This window comes from Watersipora subatra, chromosome 4 (assembly GCF_963576615.1).
Source record: "Watersipora subatra chromosome 4, tzWatSuba1.1, whole genome shotgun sequence".
In the NCBI taxonomy this organism is placed as follows: domain Eukaryota; kingdom Metazoa; phylum Bryozoa; class Gymnolaemata; order Cheilostomatida; family Watersiporidae; genus Watersipora; species Watersipora subatra.
In genome coordinates, this window is record NC_088711.1 from 23,755,593 (window position 1) to 23,776,959 (window position 21,367).

The 21,367-nt window shown below is 35.5% G+C and overlaps 1 protein-coding gene across 1 annotated transcript in view; it reads right to left on the minus strand.

The window, feature by feature from the left end:
* Positions 1 to 925: 925 nt before the first annotated feature.
* Positions 926 to 21,367, minus strand: part of LOC137394714 (E3 ubiquitin-protein ligase rnf213-alpha-like) — a 66,875-nt gene continuing 46,433 nt past the window's right edge. Inside the window, exons 37-50 of the mRNA XM_068081482.1 lie at positions 20,703 to 20,882; positions 19,250 to 19,349; positions 18,737 to 18,771; positions 18,523 to 18,629; positions 17,508 to 17,661; positions 17,181 to 17,343; positions 14,805 to 14,908; positions 14,535 to 14,717; positions 14,193 to 14,433; positions 8,878 to 9,061; positions 7,106 to 7,379; positions 2,576 to 2,851; positions 1,288 to 1,475; positions 926 to 1,082 (exon numbers count right to left, since the gene is read on the minus strand). Of these exons, the coding sequence (XP_067937583.1) occupies positions 926 to 1,082; positions 1,288 to 1,475; positions 2,576 to 2,851; positions 7,106 to 7,379; positions 8,878 to 9,061; positions 14,193 to 14,433; positions 14,535 to 14,717; positions 14,805 to 14,908; positions 17,181 to 17,343; positions 17,508 to 17,661; positions 18,523 to 18,629; positions 18,737 to 18,771; positions 19,250 to 19,349; positions 20,703 to 20,882 (2,346 nt within the window). The remainder of the gene's footprint in view (positions 1,083 to 1,287; positions 1,476 to 2,575; positions 2,852 to 7,105; positions 7,380 to 8,877; positions 9,062 to 14,192; positions 14,434 to 14,534; positions 14,718 to 14,804; positions 14,909 to 17,180; positions 17,344 to 17,507; positions 17,662 to 18,522; positions 18,630 to 18,736; positions 18,772 to 19,249; positions 19,350 to 20,702; positions 20,883 to 21,367) is intronic.

The window sequence follows — 21,367 nt, forward strand, 5'->3', positions numbered from 1 at the left end:
AGGTCTTGTAGCATTGTATAAAAAAGTTTTGATGACCATGTATAGCTATATTCAGGCAAATGTACATGTTCTACCATCAAACATTGTTTAGTGTCAAATAAGTGTTGTGATATAACCAATTTTTACTATTACAATCTGTGCTTGCTGTGTAGGAAACTGAGATGTTCATGCTAACGTGAAACTGCAGCTGCTGCCACAACATGGTTGATTGTTTTTGAGTTTAAGGAGGAAAATAGTCGTGGCTCACTACGTTCGTGAATGCTTCAGCAAATTTTCAATGCTCGATTATGAGGAAATACTCACACATACAAAATGCATCTTCCAGCGTGCCATCATTGGTTATTGATTCATGGAATCAACTTGACCGTAACAGGTCTTTACTGACATGGAGAGGTTTGAAGATGTCATTATGTGCTGTAGTTGAAACAAATGTTCTAAATTTTCAAAGGCATTGCATTGTGTACCTCGAGGTTTTTAACACTGCCAAGTCTGTATATTTTCTTTGTTACAACACAAAAGAATTTGCTAAAAAAATGCTAGATAACAATCGCATGCGGGTGACTGACTTGTGCCATATTGAAACTGCCTAGACAATGTGTCGCCATTATGTTTAACAATGGGATTAAATTATGCAGAAAATTTAGACATATTAAATCCTGAAAAGATTGTATTGACTCAGAGCAAACAGCAAATTTTATAAACATTGTAACTATGTTAATATTTTAAAAAAGCTTGTTAATTATAGTGAGATATTTATGGCTGGTAGATTTGCAATTGGTGCACAAAACATAACTAGTGTGCAAGATAAGTGAATGTCAATATCAGCGATTGCTTAGCTTATGATCAATGTTATGAAGAAGGGTCAGCTCTAGTGAGTTTTATAATAAATAGTCCAAAAACAATTGAATCCTTTTGGTAAGATTTCCTATAACACCGGTGTGGTGAATCTTGTCCAGATATATGCCCAAGCCTGGGAGGCATGTTTAACCTTCAGTGCACTGGGAAGAGCAGGCAACTCTCCAATCAATTCATATCTATCATCGCCACTTCTCATAATGAATTGAGTTATTCCATCCGAAAGACTACAAAGAGTTGAAGAACAATGCCAGGATGCATTTATGTTAACTTGTTACTCGTGGAACAACTGCGCTTGAATTGGAGAAATACTCAAAGCTCGCTACATACAAATGCTTTGAAATACAGGCAGAGATCGATCCTTTGTGATTAGATGTTATGAATTAGTTACCAAAAAGATCAATGGGCTTGAGTTTATTATGAATGGCTTACCATTGTGTAGGCTCTTCTTGTTCCTCGGCAACTGCAGTTTTGTTTAGTCGTAAGGAGATGTACTCAAAGAGCAAGCGAACAAGTATTTTGGTCTTAGAGCTATTGTATCGGCTGCAGTCGTTGAGCTGCATGCGAATATGATCATTGAGCGGGGCACGGTAGTCAGGTGACAAATCATCAAAAGGTTCCTGCATAATACAATTCATCACATCGATTAGTGCATGAACTGGCCATATAATTATGTAGGAGCTACCTTGGATAATCTTTTAACATACAATTTTGTTCGAGTGAAAACTTGGTTATTTCGGGCATGAAAAACTGCAAGGCAAGTTTACCTTCAAGGTGTGGTTGCAAACCATATTACCTTCAAGGTGTGGGTGCAAACCATATTACCTTCAAGGTGTGGTTGCCAACCATATTACGTTCAAGGTGTGGTTGCAAACCATATTACTTTCAAGGTGTGGTTGCAAACCATATTACCTTCAAGGTGTGGCTGCAAACCATATTACCTTCAAGGTGTGGTTGCAAACCATATTACCTTCAAGGTGTGGGTGCAAATCACATTTGCGCATAACAAAAAATTATTTAAAGCAGGGTTAACGCAAAAACCTCTTCAAAATTAATTATAACTCGGTCAAAACTACCACATTGAAGCACAAACATTCTATTACAATTTTAGATGCAGAAAAAGCTAACATGAATTTACAAGCATTTGTAAAAGCAGTAGAATAAAGTAAAAGAAGCTAGCAAATTCTCTACCCCTTTATACTATGCATGATATAGAAACTGAAATTCTCTATTCCTTTATACTATGCATGATATAGAGATGGAAATTCTCTATTCCTTTACTATGCATGATACAGAGACTGAAATTCTGCTATTTTTGGCCTCTGTGAAACTTTGAAAGCTAAAGACGAATAATTTAAACTCCCCAACTATATTGCATAAAATCTCCGAAATTAGCATTGATAGATATAGAATTGCTAAATTTAGTAATTAAACCAATTTTAAAATTTTCTTTTGAAGTCCTGGTTAATGAAGGCTATGCAATTAGTAAGACACAGCTGCATGTTTGTTCTATGACCATTCAGTGTTGGGCTAGTAGTGGAACTGCTCAGAACTGGTACAAGCCCGTTGTCCGGCAAGTTTATCATGTATTTACTGAAGTTCTATGAACTCATTAAATTGAGCTTTGGTTTGAAAAAGGCTACGACTTAGTGCAATCGGCTTTGATATGTCAGCAGTAGCCAGAATGATAAAAGAACAGAAATACAGCGACAGAAATTACCTGAAACTGCTTCATAAGGAGGTCAGCCTGAGTGTATTTAACGAGTAACCAAACATGCTTCACATGTTTGAGTTTTACATCTTTCGATAAATAGCCTGACTCCCTTCCGAATGTGCTATTCATGTACTCATCGAGAGATTCCTCGCCATCTATGTGAGTCATCACGGACAAAAAGTTGATAACAACTTTGAGCTCTTTGAGATGGATCGTGAGTACAGAAATTCGAGGTGTCAATGAATTTATGATATGTTCCTGCATGTCAACCTCGAGACGCTCCTGTCAAAGAACCAAATTAGAAGATTAGCAGCTCTTACATGTAGATAGATGTTTTGATTAGGTGGCTAGACTAATGCTTTGTCTTGTATGTCCATTTTATGTGATACGCTTCATATCTACCAGCTATGCGTTAGGGAAAGGAAATATAGTGAAAGTAAGTTATCTAATAATAGCTTTTAGACCGATAATGTTAAAAAATTGTTAAAAGTGCATAAACTATAAGAACTACAAGTAGCAGATGTAATTATGAATTGGAACTTCAATAATATTTCTGTATAACTCTAACTAAATACTATATTATAGCAGGGTTGGCTCAGTTTAAACCGAGTGGTTTGAAGCAGCTAAAAAAAACAGTTTTTATGGTTTTTTCATTATTTTTTGTGAAAAACATAATATTTTTAGCTCCTAGTTGTTCATGTGTAGTAGAATTGCAATTATATGTAATTATCAGCTGTAGAAGTTTATTTAGGACACAGTAGTAAAGTGATGGCAGAGCTAAAGTTGAAACTACATGAAATCCTAGCACAACAATGAATTAGTGAATTTCATTTTCAATTGGTTTTATCAGGTGATATAATGATCTTTATACTGAAATATAAAAACCATGTGAAATATACTAATCCAATCATCGTCTCTAATAATGAATGAATCCTTTCTCAAGTCTGGCCAGTGAGAAAGGATTACTTATAATTAGAAATTAAAACATTTATTTCCTTTTGGGCAAAAGCTTTAAGTTTGCAAACTAATATTTCATTTATTGGGCACAAGCCAAAGTAGTTGGATTATTAGAATTCAGTTTATTAAGTTTTTTTGTGTTTTGAAAAGTTAAAGTTGTGCCTCAAACTTCCAACATGCCTCGCAAACAGGATCCCATTTGGCAGTTTTTTACTCAAACTGCAAAAGGCAAAGGTTTTAAGGCAAAACGTAATAGGTGTGCTATCGTAACGCGAGGTCACGCAGAAAGGCTTAAAGCTCACGTGGCAAAATGTCAAGCTGCAAAGACCAATTTAGAGAGTGATGCTAATATTCAGGTGATAGAAGTTGAGTCATCTGCCACTGCTCCAAACACTAGCAATGCATCTGCATTATGCTCTGCTCTACACTACCACACGACTAATCACTTGGATTAAAGTTCCTACTTATACATAGAGCTGTATGTAAAATATTCACTTTATGTGATAAGATTTCTGCTCTGTATTTCATCGATCATGTTTGATTAAAGACTCATTCTGAAATTTCCATATGTTTTCTCTTTTTTCCCATAACAACTCCCACAGTACCATCTTTAACAGATGAGTCCACATATGTATGTTCAATACTCAATCATGCAGCGATAGTAAATGATGTTAATTAGATTTAGAATTATAAAAACCATAAAAACTGGTTTAAACCAAAAAAATCTGGTTTTTTCATATAAACTGTGGTTTTTTCCAACCCTGTATTATAGTAACGCCTGGATGTTGCAAAGATAGAAAAAAGAATCCTCACACTTGAAATATCCACCAAAACCGGCTGTGCAATTATAATAAAATTGGTTGATTTGTTTAAGTCTCTGAAAGTTTTTAAAGCAAATTTCTCACTTGGAGAAGTAGAGGATGAACTGAAAGATCTAAAAAAAAACACTTTTGAGAATAGGTAATCTTTACAAAAAACTTAACAAAAGAAATTTCCATTTCATAAAGGAGGTTCATACAAATAGTGCACCCCAGAAGAATTGATGCCTAAGAGAATCGATGTAATTTTATAGCCATCACCTAGCCAGCTACCATATTTTCTGCGACCCAGCTATGTGCTCCAAAATGAGTAGACAAAAATACCCTAAACTGGCAGTCACCAGAACAGTTAACTCATCTTGGGGCATTGCACGGGTATCATTGACATAAAGACTTGCTTAAATATTACCCTCCTTGTTTCAGCGCTGATAGCTTGGCCTCATCAACTTTTTCAAAGTTGGTTCAAAATTTTACCAAGATAAAATTAATTGCAAGAAAATGAAGCAGCATAATAGCTCTCACTACGATAATTTTAATTTTAAAATGCTTAAAAATGTTTTGTAGCCACGGAGTAGCAAAAGACCAAAAGAGCGAATTTTAAGTATTTACTGGAAAGAATAAATGGTACTGAGAACAGTTGATACAACCTGAGGAAACTTAGATAAAAATAATACGAATACAGTAGACATTCCTATAACGTATACTTCTTATAACATATACTTCCTATAACGTATACTTCCTATAACGTATACTTCCTATAACGTAAAGTCCAAATAACAAAAAAGTTTTATGTAAAGTTTTTGCTTTGTATTACGTAAAAACAATCCATATAATGTAAAGTATAAAGTCGGGCAAGTTCTCAAATTCAATCTCACTGGAAATTTATTTTGCCGCACGCGCAAAAATGATGTGTGTATTGCGTTAACAATTCCATGATATTCTAGTTCGTCGTGATAGTTCGTCAGATGTGTCGACAAAACAGAGAACAGGTAGCTGCGCGATTGTTCATAAATACAAAGGAGATCAGTTGGTGCAGCGGCGATGTACTAATCTGAATGTCATAAGTTGGAGTAACATCAAAAGTTATTTTTTATTCTAACCTTGGCCCTCTAGATACAGATAGCCGACAAACAGGTAGTACTGCTTTTTTATAGTAAAAATATTTTGTTGTTTTGATTTTTGTTATGAGATTTACATTGCAGAATAAACTTGGCTGTTTAGAAAAAAATAAGCGAATTGTTGTGAAAGAATGTCAAAGATGTGTGCCCCCATCAACTTATTGTAAAATTACCGCAATAATGGCTTATGAAATCAGTGAGATTGATCAGAAAAAAATAAGTTGTCGATGCAAGCCAATAAATTATACTGCAGTTACGTTACAGCCAACAGATTAAAAGTGTCAAGTCAAGTTTTTTCCTTTCTATGTGGTCAAATGGGGGCGTTTGAAAAGATCTTGAAATGGATTAGGCAATTTACATGTATAGGAGATATAACACAGTATTAACCCAGCCAGTAATAGATATAAGATATATAACACAGTATTAACTCAGCTAGTAATAGATATAACACAGTATCAACTCAGCTAGTAATAGCAATAGAATATATAACACAGTATAAACTCAGCTAGTAATATATATATATAAGAGATATAACACAGTATAAACTCAGCTAGTAATATATATAAGAGATATAACACAGTATCAACTCAGCTAGTAATAGATATAAGAGATATAACACAGTATCAACTCAGCAAGTAATAGATATAAGAGATTTAACACAGTATCAACCCAACTAGTAATAGATATAAGAGATATAACACAGTATCAACCCAACTAGTAATAGCTATAGGAGATGTAACACAGTATAACTCAGCTAGTAACAGATATAAGAGATATAACACAGTATCAACTCAGCAAGTAATAGATATAAGAGATTTAACACAGTATCAACCCAACTATTAATAGATATAAGAGATATAACACAGTATCAACTCAGCTATTAATAGCAATAGGAGATATAACACAGTATAAACTCAGCTAGTAATAGCTATAAGAGATATAAGACAGTATCAACTCATCTAGTAATAGATATAAACGATATAACATAGTATCAACTCAGCTAGTAATAGGTATAAGAGATATAACACAGTATCAACTCAGCTAGTAATAGATATAAACGATATAACATAGTATCAACTCAGCTAGTAATAGGTATAAGAGATATAACACAGTATCAACTCAGCCAGTAATAGATATAAGATATATAACGCAGTATCAACTCAGCTAGTAATAGGTATAAGAGATATAACACAGTATCAACTCAGCTAGTAATAGATATAAACGATATAACATAGTATCAACTCAGCTAGTAATAGGTATAAGAGATATAACACAGTATCAACTCAGCCAGTAATAGATATAAGATATATAACGCAGTATCAACTCAGCTAGTAATAGATATAACACAGTATCAACTCAGCTAGTAATAGCTATAGGAGATATAACACAGTATCAAATCAGCTAGTAATAGATATAAGAGATATAACACAGTATCAACTCATCTAGTAATAGATATAACACATTATCAACTCAGCTAATAATAGCTATAGGAGATATAACACAGTACCAACTCAGCTAGTAATAGATAAAAGAGATATAACACATTATCAAATCAGCTAGTAATAGATATAAGAGATATAACACAGTATCAACTCATCTAGTAATAGATATGATATATAACACTGTACAAACTCAGCTATTACCTGTGAATCTTGAAGAGCTTGCATTTGGTTGTGAAGATTAAAATCCTCCTGGTAGACGAAACACGGTAGCTGATCAGTCGTGAAGCTTATCTTTGGCTTGTTACTGATGTACTTTTGAAGAACTTCTCGTTCTATCGCTTGCCAGTTGTATCTGCATGATGTTGTCTCTTGCAATTCATACTCGCTGTGTGTTAGGATCAGGTCCAGCAGCTCTTGTTTACCAGATAAGCTTATTACATTCCCAGTGTTGACAGAAACGAGTGGAACGGATGACCTAAATATAACACAATAGAAGTTTTACCTCCTGAGTGACACTCCTGTTTATTTACCAAGACATTTAGTGCAATTTTTTAAGGTGGTTCACCGATAGTGTTCATTAAGATGCAGAGCAGCTATAACGGCTCATGCTAGAAGTTCTACGGAAACGGTCATTACCTGTGATAGAGTTAACAGATTCATCACTAGGTAAATGTTCATTACCTGTGCAAGAGTTAACAGATTCATCACTAGGTAAATGTTCATTACTGTGATAGAGTTAACAGATTCATCACTAGGTAAATGTTCATTACCTGTGATAGAGTTAACAGATTCATCACTAGGTAAATGTTCATTACCTGTGAAAGAGTTAATAGATTCATCACTAGGTAAATGTTCATTACCTGTGATAGAGTTAACAGATTCATCACTAGGTAAATGTTCATTACCTGTGATAGAGTTAACCGATTCATCACTAGGTAAATGTTCATTACCTGTGAAAGAATTAACAGATTCATCACTAGGTAAATGTTCATTACCTGTGATAGAGTTAACAGATTCATCACTAGGTAAATGTTCATTACCTGTGATAAAGTTAACAGATTCATCACTAGGTAAATGTTCATTACCTGTGATAGAGTTAACAGATTCATCACTAGGTAAATGTTCATTACCTGTGAAAGAGTTAACAGATTCATCACTAGGTAAATGTTCATTACCTGTGATAGAATTAACAGATTCATCCCTAGGTAAATGTTCATTACCTGTGATAGGTAAATGTTCATTACCAGGTGACAGAATCTTCCTTTTACTTGGACAAATCACTCTAAAAATCTTGCAATCTAATAGCTGCCCCAACAGTAATGACAAATTAATGTAATCTTGTGTAGACGGAGAGCGCTGCTTTAAAAAACTTACGCTTGAAAACCAAAAGTACTAGCTATTATAGCAACCACTAGCTATTATAGCAACCACTAGCTATTATAGCAACCACTAGCTATTATAGCAACCACTAGCTATTATAGCAACTCGACTAAGCAAATTCCAAGTACAAAACTTTTAGCAGAAATTGATTCTGTTAGAACAAGTTTTATGTCTGATAATTTTGTAAAGCCTTGTTTACGCAAGCCTAATATTTGTAATGAAAAAACTTTTTGCAAAAAATATATGGATCAGGGCATTTTTTAAGGTACTTAATAATTCTATTGATGAGCCATGCAAAATCTTATATTTTTAGTTGCATTAATAATATGAAAACAGCTAATTCCTCTAATTTTTGCAAGGCACTCACGAGGTATTGCTGAAAGCTGCAAAGATTTGCAGTGAGCAGAATTTAAAGGTCTTATTTCAGAAACAAACCGAGGGAAGCGAATCTTAAATTGGCTTAACATAAATTGTCATGAAAAATATTTTTGTGGAATATAGTTTTAAAATTTCTCATGTCAAAGCTATTGTAAAGGGATTGCTACTGCGAAAGGGAGTAGAAATATTGGCCAATATACGAGTCAGCTACTTACTTGCTGTTATCATCAACAAATGAAAGGAGTTTATTATGCGCTTCCACAAGGAATCTAACAAGATGAAGAGGGGAAGATCCGGCACTGGCAGCATTTCCAGTCTTTCGACTAGCGTGCTGATCAAAGAGAATTTCTGACAATGCAGAATTTCGGGTCATCCCAGAAAAGCGAACTACTGTTCCCACTACAAAAAAACTTTAATACGAGAAACATGCTATGACAACAAAATAGTGACGATATATCTATATACATTAATATAATTATATTTATATCTAAATTTGCCATAGAAACAACTGCATTGATGTTCATGGGTTTGCCTAGCATATCACGCGTCTCACATATATTAATGATTGACATCGTCTATGTAACAATAATCAAAGATTAAATAGAACGAACAGAGGTTTATCTACTTTGAATAAAACGAGTAAACGAAAAAGAGGAGGTAGCTCTGTATTTTAGATGATATAGATACAGAGGTAGCTATGTACTTTAGATGATATAGATACAGAGGAGGCAGCTATGCATTTTAGATGATATAGATACAGAGGTAGCTATGTATTTTAGATGATATAGATACAGAGGTAGCTATGTATTTTAGATGATATAGATACAGAGGTAGCTATGTATTTTAGATGATATAGATACAGAGGAAACAGCTATGTACTTTAGATGATATAGATACAGAGGAGGCAGCTATGCATTTTAGATGATATAGATACAGAGGTAGCTATGTACTTTAGATGATATAGATACAGAGGTAGCTATGTATTTTAGATGATATACATACAGAGGTAGCTATGTACTTTAGATGATATATATATACAGAGGAGGCAGCTATGCATTTTAGATGATATACATACAGAGGAAGCAGCTATGCATTTTAGATGATATAGATAGAGAGGAGGTAGCTATTTATTTTTACCGACTAAATAAAATAACGCTCAAAAGACTATATTGTGAATATCGTAGTTGTAAATATCATGAAATATCCTAAAAAACGATCTAAAAAAGTATTGTCACATCAAGTGTTGACTCACTGCAATGACATTTGTTCAAGAACACTTTCGAAGAATGATCAAAAGCCAACCAAAGCAAACATCAATTGGTTTAATTGTTACAAGAATAGCAGACCAAAACGACTGGTGAGAGTGAACTAGACAAGTGAACTAGACAAGTGAATGGCAACGATTACGTGAAACATTTTTACTTTTTTTTTAATTGTTTGAGATTTTCGGACAATTATATTTAGTCTATTTATTGTTTACATGTATAAATTAGATGTGACTTATTTATGTTAGAAAATTTATGATGCATAATAAAATTTATGACTGAACTCCGTGGGATTTGAAATAAATTACTGTATTAATAGTGTAAAAAGCCCATATAGTTATGGAAGTTTGACGTTATACAACGACTTTCAGAATAAATTAATTTTGTATGCAGGAGTACCACTGCGGTTCATTCGCAGAAGAAAGTTCGTATAACAATTGTTTGCATTTCATACTACCAAACACTGATTAGCAACAGTCAACAATTTGTATCTCTGTCATTTCTACTAATCGCTTCATCGCCTTTGTCATCACAAGTACATCACAATTGTATGAAATATATATATTAGCAAATATCAATCTGTCATTGCGTGCGTGTTTGCTAGTCAACGTAAAAGCTGTGCGTTCCACATCTTCTAGTTGATTCCATTCCAACATCGCATATGCTCTGTGCCTGGAACCAGGTCGCTAAAACATTTGGTCCCAAAACGCTATGTGGTTCCTGAGAACCAGGATCTTAAATATCCACTCGCAGGCCATCTGACTGAAGATGGAAGCAATCTCAGGCATCACCCTGTAATTCCTAGGTCAGCGGCAAGCCGAAAGACAGTTGATTGCAGGTTATAGAGTGTCGGTATACTAGGCTGATGTCGTGAGTTCAAGTCCGGTGTAAAGCAACATTTTGTGGAGAACTTTAACCACTAGCTGTACTATTTCTTTAGCGCAGGTTTCAAGTAGGATTACATGACAATCAGAGTTTTATAGGTATAAGTAATCGACTACCTTCTTGCTTTGCAGAATAATCTACACTGCAACCTCAGGATACAATTACCCTGGTATACAGTGCACCCTCAGGATACGGTTACCCTGGTATACAGTGCACCCTCAGGATACGATTACCCTGGTATGCAGTGCACCCTCAGGATACGATTACCCTGGTATGCAGTGCACCCTCAGGATACGATTACCCTGGTATGCAGTGCACCCTCAGGATACGATTACCCTGGTATACAGTGCAACCTCGGGATACGATTACGGTACGATTTTTTCACCTTAAGAAGTGGAACATGACTTTTTCACCTCACTATTCGAATCTTGTTTCGCCATACGAATTCAACAAGATTTTCGCTCGAGTTCAAATTTGGCAGTCAGTGTGCTTATTACGTACGTCAAAATAACAAAAACATTGTAATGCTGTTCGCCAAAAATATTTTCTCAGTTCAGCAATTCTTGTGTGGAAATTAATAATAAAATTCTTTTCTTCAAACCAGTAACAAAGTTGGAGTTGCGATGCCTTCAAACAGAAAGGCAGTGGTCAGACAACTTCTCTTAACCTGCTAACAAAAATCCACTTAACCCTTTCGCGGGCAGTGCGACGTTTTTGTCGCTTTGCGATACGGCTGCTAATGGGCAGTGCGACGTTTTTGTCGTTTCGGTAACGTATTTTATTATTGCCGTTTCTGGTTAGCTAAATGCCGTTTTTTGTTTACTTTTTTTACCAATAGCAAGCTACGATATAGTAGTTTAGGTTAGCCTCAAAATTTGACTTCAAAGTTGAAAAAAAACGATCGTTTTTAGCAGTGATGAATAAATAAACTTTCGAAAAAAATTAGAAAATTGTTCTAAATAATTTATCCACTTTTATTTTTCTTGCTTCGGTTTTAGCTTTTATTTACCGAATTTTTTGAGAGTTTGACTTTAGTTTACCGTCATGGCGACTTTTAAAAGAACCTCCCGAGATCATTCTAATAAAGCAAGTACTAGTACCGAAATTACTAAGAGATTCAGAGCTGACAGTGACTTTTTAGATTTAGTAGCAAGAGATGACAGTGAATCAGGTTTGAATTGTGATTGTAATGACTTTAAATCTGGAAGTGACAGTGATAAAAAGGCTGGTAGCAGTAATGATGAGGATGTGAGTAGGAGTGATGCCAGTGCCTGGCAGAATATAACCAACATAAACAGAGATAAATCTCCAACAATTCAGCAGTTTATAGCAGTGATAGGCCCAGTATTTACTCTAGTAGATGCTCAACCAGTAGAGTATTTTGAAAAGTTTTTTGAGCCTGTCAATCCAGGAAGTACATTTTTGTGGGAGCTCTTTGTTACACAAACAAGTACATGGTGCAAAGACTGTGATGTGGGCCTTTTTAAAGGAGAATGCTTTTGAAAATATCATTCGTAAATAGACAATTATTATGAAAAGCATATATTTTATGTTATACATTTTTATTTGTTTATAATATATATATGCCTATGGACATATACATGTATACATATGCACCTTTAAACATAGATGTATGCACATAATAGCACACAGAAAAGTGTATGAACCTTTTAAAAAAAGAGACTTTTTGGAAAATTAATTCGCCCATGGGAGTCTGATTTAGTTTTGAAAATTCGCCCGCGAAAGGGTTAATTATGAAAATAGCATCATTCGGGCGATTTTGCCGAATTAGGTTAAAAAAGTTTTGAACAGGTCCGCTAAAAGTTATAGTAAAAGCAGAGACAAAAACTGATAAGTGATAAAATTTTAGTGATAACAAGTTGAAATTCAGTAAAACAATTAAATTAAACATACATGCTAAACTTAGCATTAAGTGTGTGCGAGCGTGTTTAGTAAGCTAAACCTTTTTGAAGTGAGTTCAAAGTTTATATTATACGTACCTCTGTCTTGAAGGTAAGAACTCTCTACGGTACGTAGTACTGCTTATAGCACATTGTAACAGTACATATTTAATGCAGATTATAACCAATAAATTTACTAAATATACTAAAGTTATTGGAGGTAACTATAGTTACTAAGTTTAACATGCTATTTTGCTGCTAATTTTCTATATGTACAGCACTTATGAAGATTTTTGTCAATTTCTACCAGGAGAGGTTTGCATTATATAATTGCTATAGTTTCTATACCCCTACATACAATTTTTTCACCATACGATGCCAACCCTGGAGCGAATCAGAATCGTATCCTGGGGGTGCACTGTATACTGTAATAAGATTAGTGTTCAGTGACATTACAACCTTCCCAATCTAGCAGACTGCCATAGCTTTAGGCATTAATTACAACTTATCCTACAGAATGAAAATATTCGATGGATTTAATAATTCGCGATTTCACGAACAGTCTATTCGGCGAATTATTAAATTCCGCGAATAATTAGTTCTATTTTTAAACACAAGGGAGAATAACTACCGCCTCAAATTAAAAACTAGCTGCTAGGCAGAAACAGTAAATGTAGCTGAGTTCCAAATTTAAAAAAAATCATCGCCGGGGGTTTGAGTTAACCCAATTGCCAATGCATCACAATTCTTTACAAAATTATTCAAGGCTGTCACAAGTTATTCGGCATGGCGCCGTCATCGCAAAATTCTCTTTTACATTCTTTTTACATTGAAATCGACTCCATCAACCTCTGATACTGAAGTTGATGATGATAATGATTCCGATCTGAACATTATGGTATGTATTTGATTGCAGTGCAGAAACATATTTCCATAATTACCAATTAATTTCCATGATCGACTCGTAGTTGTCAGCTAAATAGAAACCTAAACACGTGGTGTACACACGTGAAGGGTTAACTCCATTGCTAGCTGCAATAGAGTTGACCCTTAATAGAGAGTGATTGTGTTCATCTGCGAATAAATTAGTTCGCGAATATGCATAAAAAGGCAATTTGCGTGAAACTTAACTCCGCGAATATTTTCCTCCTGTAGGGAGGTTAATGTGAAAATGCGAGCCCACTCCAAACAATGCCTGGCTCAACCGGCAATCTTACAGCTTTCATTTTCCTCATAAATGCGCCACGATTCATCTGATTAGAAAATCACAAACGTTTTTTCGCATGCATCAAAAATAATTGTCATCAAGAAACCTATTTGTGGATTGTTGTCATGAAAGCAGAAAGTAGCAATTTGGTATGAAAATCTATGTGTGTACTGTTGACTGTCTGGAAAGGAAAGAAAGTGTTGAAATTAGACTCGGCTCCCAAGCAACACCTGCTTGAATACGAGCGGTGAAAATTATGGTTATTAACTCACTGCTGCATTCAATCATCAGGTTCCAAGCTTGTATGAAGCTGTCTACCAGCGTCTCAAGGTCGGGAATATCACTATTGCTGTCAATGAATTCCATCAAACTCGTATTGGCAGCGTCAGCTCTGCTGTATTGACTGTGGAATGTGTTGCTGAGTACTCGTAGCAGGCGCAGAATGTTTGGTAGATGTTTTACAGCAGTCAAACTCAAGTAGTTGTCGGCCATATTAGTAAGGTTGGGACAACTCTGCAGAGAGTAAATTACAAGTAATATGTGGAGCTTGGCTACTCAGCAGTTAAACTAGCGCAGAAATCAAGAAGAGGAAATAACATAGAGCGACATCTTACACTAATGGCTGAGTGAAGAAGGTTTTGAACAGCCGGCAAGGTCAAAGGTCGTCTATAAGCCCATAAGCCGCTAGACATCAAGAAGTTGGGGTGTAGAGTGCTGCCATCGGTGCGCAAAGCATTCTTCATACCATCTTGCTTAGCTGTCTGGAGTTGTGCTTTTAGCTTGGCAACATTTTCCGTCTAGGAAAGACAAAGTCAAGCATTAAGCAGATCTGGAGATGATGACACGTTTGTCTTATCGGTTAGAGTTAGAATAAACTGCCATACCGACTGATCAAAGATAGGCTTGATGTAATTTGCATCAAATCGTTTCTCCCAAACTTTTCTTTCTTCGATATTGCTGAGTTCTGCCATTGTTCCTCTACGTCGTCCTATACATATAAATATATATATGTATATATACATATAGATACATGTCCTGTACATATAGATACATATAGATAAATGAGTGTAAAGTTTTATAAGACAAACAGTAACTACTTTGATCATCTAGCTGATGCCACAAAGACTTTAGTGGTATGAAAAAATTATGGTATAAAAAATGCAGTATATAAAAAGAACTAGCTGTACTCCCTGGCGTTGCTCGGGTAATAAAAAGTCTTTGAACAGAAAATTTATTTTTATTTAACATTCCAACTTTTAAACTTCATATCATGAGAAAATATTTTCATGCAGTTCAAATTAATTAGGAGATAAAAGAAAACAACTGTAAAAGTTTTTCAACTTTTTCAAACAACTACAACTTTCAAATTTCATATCAGAAAGAAGTGTTTTGTTGAAATAAATTGGGAAGAAAAATCAAACAGCAAAGGTGTTTAAATGTAAATGTAAAATCATTAGCAGGTAATGGCTAAATATAGCCTGTTTTGCTACGATTGCACTGAAAAATAACTTAGTATAAGATTATGTTTTTAGTTCGTTTCAGTGTTGGCATAATAAGATGAAAATATCGTATCGACGTACAGCGTGGTAGAAAAGCCCATAGTAATTATCTAATGCAATCACTGCCTGTTAAAAACCATCATCATTAAAAAATGGTAACAAAACAATATGTCAACCTTAGTAACTATAGGTACCTACAATAACTTTAGCACATTTTATGGGTATGATTTGCAAGATAGTATAACATTACAATGTACTACGTGAAGAGTTCTTACTTTCGAAACAGACGTGTAACATAAATGCTGAAAGTAACTTATATGAATTTAGCTTACCGTACTTTTCGGACTATAAACCCCCTATATAAGCCGCATCTGCTTTATTTTCCAAAAAACGATAATAAAACAATACATAGGCCGCACCTTTGTATAAGCAGCAGAACTCATGACGGTGCTCTTTAACACGGCAGCAACTTTGCTGTTTAAAACGAAACAGTGCCTAACGGCATTGCTTCGTATCAACCGACGCTTTTTAACTTAGTGTCTAGCGGAACAGTACCGTTAGGCATTGTTTCGTATTTTCTTTCACCGCTAAAGGCGGACTAAACGGAGATTCCGGTTAATGCGCCCTAGCGGTGAAAGAAAAAGCCACAGAATAGCCACACCCTTATATAAGCCACATGGCTCAAATCGCCAGAAAAAAGTAGCAGCCAATAGTCCGAAAAGTACGGTACTAAAAACATACGTGAAAGAAGTTTTCGTATGGATTTTAGTAATTTTTTAACTAAAATGTTATCACTTGTCGGTTTACAGCCTGTTTTTATTATAACGGATGACGCTGAACTGAGATATAATCGCCAGATTGTAATCTCGAGAAATGTTGTTCTTGATATCATTTTGCGGAAAACAAATTAGCCCTAACATAGCGAAGACGACAAAGCATTGTGTTTTATAGTGTTAGTAGAATTCATAGTTTCAATTAGCGTAGAAATGCCTATAAATTAATGCGCTATTATCGTTATTATGTGATAGTTATTATGTAATAGTTAGTTAATTCTTCATTTTTAGAAAACGTAGTAAGGCTGGGAAAAAGTCTTCTGAGCGGCTAAAATAAATTAGGTAATGTAGATGTGTAATAAATAGCAAGTATGTGAACTACGAAACATATGATTATGTAATTATAAAATTAATACAAGCTGAGAAAACCAAATAAAAAATCGTTATTTGGTCGTAATCAGTACAACCGCCAAATTTAAATTTCGAGAAGGATTATTGTTAATATCATTTGGTATCCCTTTTATATAAAGCAAAATTATATATTGAAAGGTATCCCGTTTCATAGAGCAAAAAGAGTTCATGAAGTTTTAATTAATACGTCATTTTGGATGTGAAAACGGAAAATAGCATGTATACGCTATGTAATAAGAACGATGAATTGCCACAGCTTTGATGGTCTCGGGTTAAAGGACTGAATTGCAAATCTGAGGTTGTAATGTTCATGAGTTCAAGACCAGCAAAATGTGATATGTTAATTACAAAATTTTAAGACCTATAGCTGGACATATCGTAAACAGACGACAAACTTTAAGAAATAAAGATCTTAAAGTGAACTAATTTATGCGAAGATGCAGAAGTAATCTATAAACGCCTTCGAAAATATGGCCAAAAGCATGCATTAACTCTCTTACAACCAGAGACTAAATTGTGCGCGATATCACAAAAAATACAAAATATGAATTATGATGAGGCAGGACAGGATAACTACCTGTTGACATCTTTTCAATGACAGCATGCAACAGTAGCACGCAGTCGTCATTGCTGCAAGCGCAACACCTTGCTATGTGCTGCAAGTCAAGCTGGATATGAGCATCAAGGAAGGGTATGACATCTTCTTCACGTACAAGCGCTGGTTGAATCATGTCAAGTACCTGTAGTTGACACAGCATAAAATGGCTGATAATTGCAATGACACGAAATGACGTGTATCCAATATAAAAAGGCTACCACAAACATACTCAGATAGAGTTAATTACTCTTTCACATCTACTATATTATAATTTCTACAAATATACTCTAATAAACAGTTAGTTACCTCTCTTGCGTAGAACAACGAGCTGGTGAGCATAGAAAGGTGTGTTAGACAGCGCATCACAGCACAAGAAAGAGCAGACAAATCCCGTTCCGGAGCAGCTGCGCCACGCGAGGTTTGCCGCCCGAGAATATGGCCTTTTCTGCTGCGAGCAGCACTGAAATGAATAGTGAATACTTCAACAATTGACCAATTACCTATGTAGTGCACCCAGACCATACGAAATGAAGCCGTTCCGGTATTGGCATCATAAGGCACAAATGCCATAAGGAGGGGTATAGAAACCTATAGTAATAATTTAATGCAAACACTCACTGATAAAAAAACATCAAAACTTAATACACTCACTGCATATATAAAAAAATTAATAACACGATAGTATAATAACCTTAATAACTATGGTTACCTACAGTAACTTAAGTGCATTTATTGGTTATGATCTGGACTAAATATAACATCACAATGTACAGTACGTACCGTATGGAGCTGTTACCTTCGAGACAGACGTCCAACATAAGCTTTGAATTTAACTTATATGAATTAAGCTTACAAAACACTTGAAGCTAAGTTTTAGTATGTATTTTACTAAACTTTGTCATCGTTGTAATCTGAATTACCTGTTTCTGTACAGTTTTTACTATAACTTATAATGATTATTACTGGACTGAGAGAGAGCGGGCATTGTAGCTTCTTCAGGTGTTGTGGGAGAGATTTCGGCAAATAGCATATCGACATCTTCCTTATTCCATTGTATTCAGCATACCGACCGCCAAATTAAAATTTTGAGAGACTTTTTTGTTGATATTGTATGGCGGAAAAAAGCCATATGGAGTTTGAATAAAAAACACAGTGTTCCACATGGTAAGGCGAAAAAACCATAAAACAGGCATGTCATAACTCGGGGGAGTGGTGTATATGACAAACTCAAAACATAAGATGTACACGTGAAAGACTAAGGTTCATCATACTGTCAACAGGATGCACACACCAGCTTTATATGACATGTATACAAACTTACCTATCATTTTCTCCAAGTGTCTGGTTACCTGCATGAGCCCGATGTGCCTGACCACCTATTTGAGCGCCACAGTCGTGACACTTAGCAGTTGTATATGGTCGACCACACTAAAATCCCATAAACGGACCGGCTAATTTGACAATAATTAGATGCTCAACCAATCAAAGTTGTTTGTAAATGCAATAACACAAATAGCTAAATTGAAGATACTTACATTTCCTATCACATAGGGATGGCCATTGGGACATCCTACAACAGTTATAAATGAGGTGAGACATTTGAAAGTTTTAAATGACACATGTTGCCATAAAAACCAACACTCTCGGGTGCATTATCAGATGAATGTTAGTTTTCATATCTCATCTTACAGCTAGTCAAAATGTAATGCCAGTATTGACAGATACATGAAGTTTGATAATCCCAAACACTGACAAGTGGTACCTGCCCATTTGGTTATGCTAAACACTGACAAGTGGCAACTGCCCGTTTGGTTATGCTAAACACTGACAAGTGGCAACTGCCCGTTTGGTTATGCTAAACACTGACAAGTGGCAACTGCCCGTTTGGTTATGCTAAACACTGACAAGTGGCAACTGCCCGTTTGGTTATGCTAAACACTGACAAGTGGCATCAAGTGGCGATTTTCCATTTGAATACAGCGATATAGTAAACTAGCATGACTAATTCTCACCACAGAAAGCAGATAAGAACCAATAAGTATACATACTGTAGGCTACAGGATTTTCATTAGGAGATTGTAGAGCGAGCCTTATTGACTCCTGATATATCTCATATTGGTTGTCAGCCATTGTAGGTAGATAGCGTGTCTGCAATAACAATACAGCTGTCTGAGCAGTAATTAAGCGTGTACGCGTGTACAGTAAACTCCAGCGTACCAGTTTACTCAGCATACATGTCAAGGTGTAAAGTTTGGTTTAAAAATCCTGGTTTTGACATGTATCTGCCGTACAAGTCGACTTCCCTTCTCTAGCTCAAATCGTTTGATCGCTAAAAGTTCAGTCGGCAGCAGAGGCGAGGGATGCATTGCTGAAAAACTAGCATGCAAAAGCCACAGCAGAAATGGCCATTTTGTGCTGTTGGCCATACGTACAAAATTAACAAAAGAACGAGAGATGACAGTTCTAGTGAAAACCACAATGCACGAAAACAATACTTTACCATCGTATTGACCAGCCTCGCCAATGAGACGAAACTGCCAGCTTTGATTATATGTACATTTTAAACAGAAAAGCCATCCGTGAGACAGATTTCTGTCAAGAATTGTGATTCATATACAGGAAAAAAGATGGATGGACGATAGTGGATGTGTCAAATGGATTACTAAAGTGAGGGCTTGTGGACAGAGACTACGAAAAAAGCAATAACTTCTCAAAAAAGATATTCCAGAAAAGAATCCTAGCGATGACAATTTGAATCGTGAATAATGGGAATTTGTGTTTAACCCATCTCATGTTAAGTAGGATGATTATTATTTTACTGTTTTATAAATAAATCCATGTCATATCATGTAATTTTGATTTGTGATGGTTTTTAAAGTTGAATTTCACTAAAATTCGTGTCATGAAAAATTTGAAATTGGGTGTCATATTTTCGACTTATACTCCAGAATTTATGGTAGTTGAATGTCAGAGCCCAGATATTTCACGATCGCTGCCTGAGGCCTTCTATCATATCAAAGTCTGAAGCCAGCTATCACAGCGCCATGAAAGTCTGAAAACTGCCATTAGAGCATACAATTAGAGGGCTAATATTGCAAAATGTGAAATGTTTTTAGGTAGGTTGCGTGAGCTACCTATGCTTTATTTGTATAAGTAATTGAAGTGCCATAGATTTAAAAACAAGATCCGACTGTCTACAACCTGAAGTGTTGAGAAATGAACCAAAATGTACATGTAATATCTGAATCTAACATTCTGCCTAAATTGACATACAACCAAAGTATATCAATCTTCTAACATACAATCAGAGTATAACAATCTTCAGTTAAAGTAAACTATATGAAGCAAGTCTGTTGGGTGCAGCTTCAAAGCACAAGATGTAACTAAACCTACAGTAACATCATAACAAAATCCTAGACAAATATTTGGTCATGAAATGTCTCTATGCACAACAAAGGCGCTTAGCAAAAGCATTGATTAGTATAAATAAGTGTGACTCACCGCAGCCTGCAGAGGCTGGTTGACAATCTCAGCGAGTGGGTTGAGATCAGCCTTAGGACTTGTTCCACCCAAACAACTGTATAGCTTGAGAACCAGCATGCCCAAGTTGATTCCCCTTGACTGTTTCACATCCATTTCTTTAGGAAGTCCATGCGGATCCAATAACATCTTCATCAATTTCTGTGTTTAACGCAAAGGGTAGCAGCAATAAGGATGAGCATAAGAAACCAACATGAAAATACAGATGTTACAGAACTAGAACTAACCAATGGATACAGATGTTACAGCAGTAGAACTAACAAAGGGATACAGATGTTACAGCACTAGAACCAACAAAGGGATACAGATATTACAGCACTAGAACCAATAAAGGGATACAGATGTTACAGCACTAGAACTAACAAAGGGATACAGATGTTACAGAACTAGAACTAACCAATGGATACAGATGTTACAGCAGTAGAACTAACAAAGGGATACAGATGTTACAGCACTAGAACCAACAAAGGGATACAGATGTTACAGCACTAGAACTAATAAAGGGATACAGATATTACAGCACTAGAACTAACAAAGGGATACAGATGTTACAGCACTAGAACCAACAAAGGGATACAGATGTTACAGCACTAGAACTAACAAAGGGATACAGATGTTACAGCACT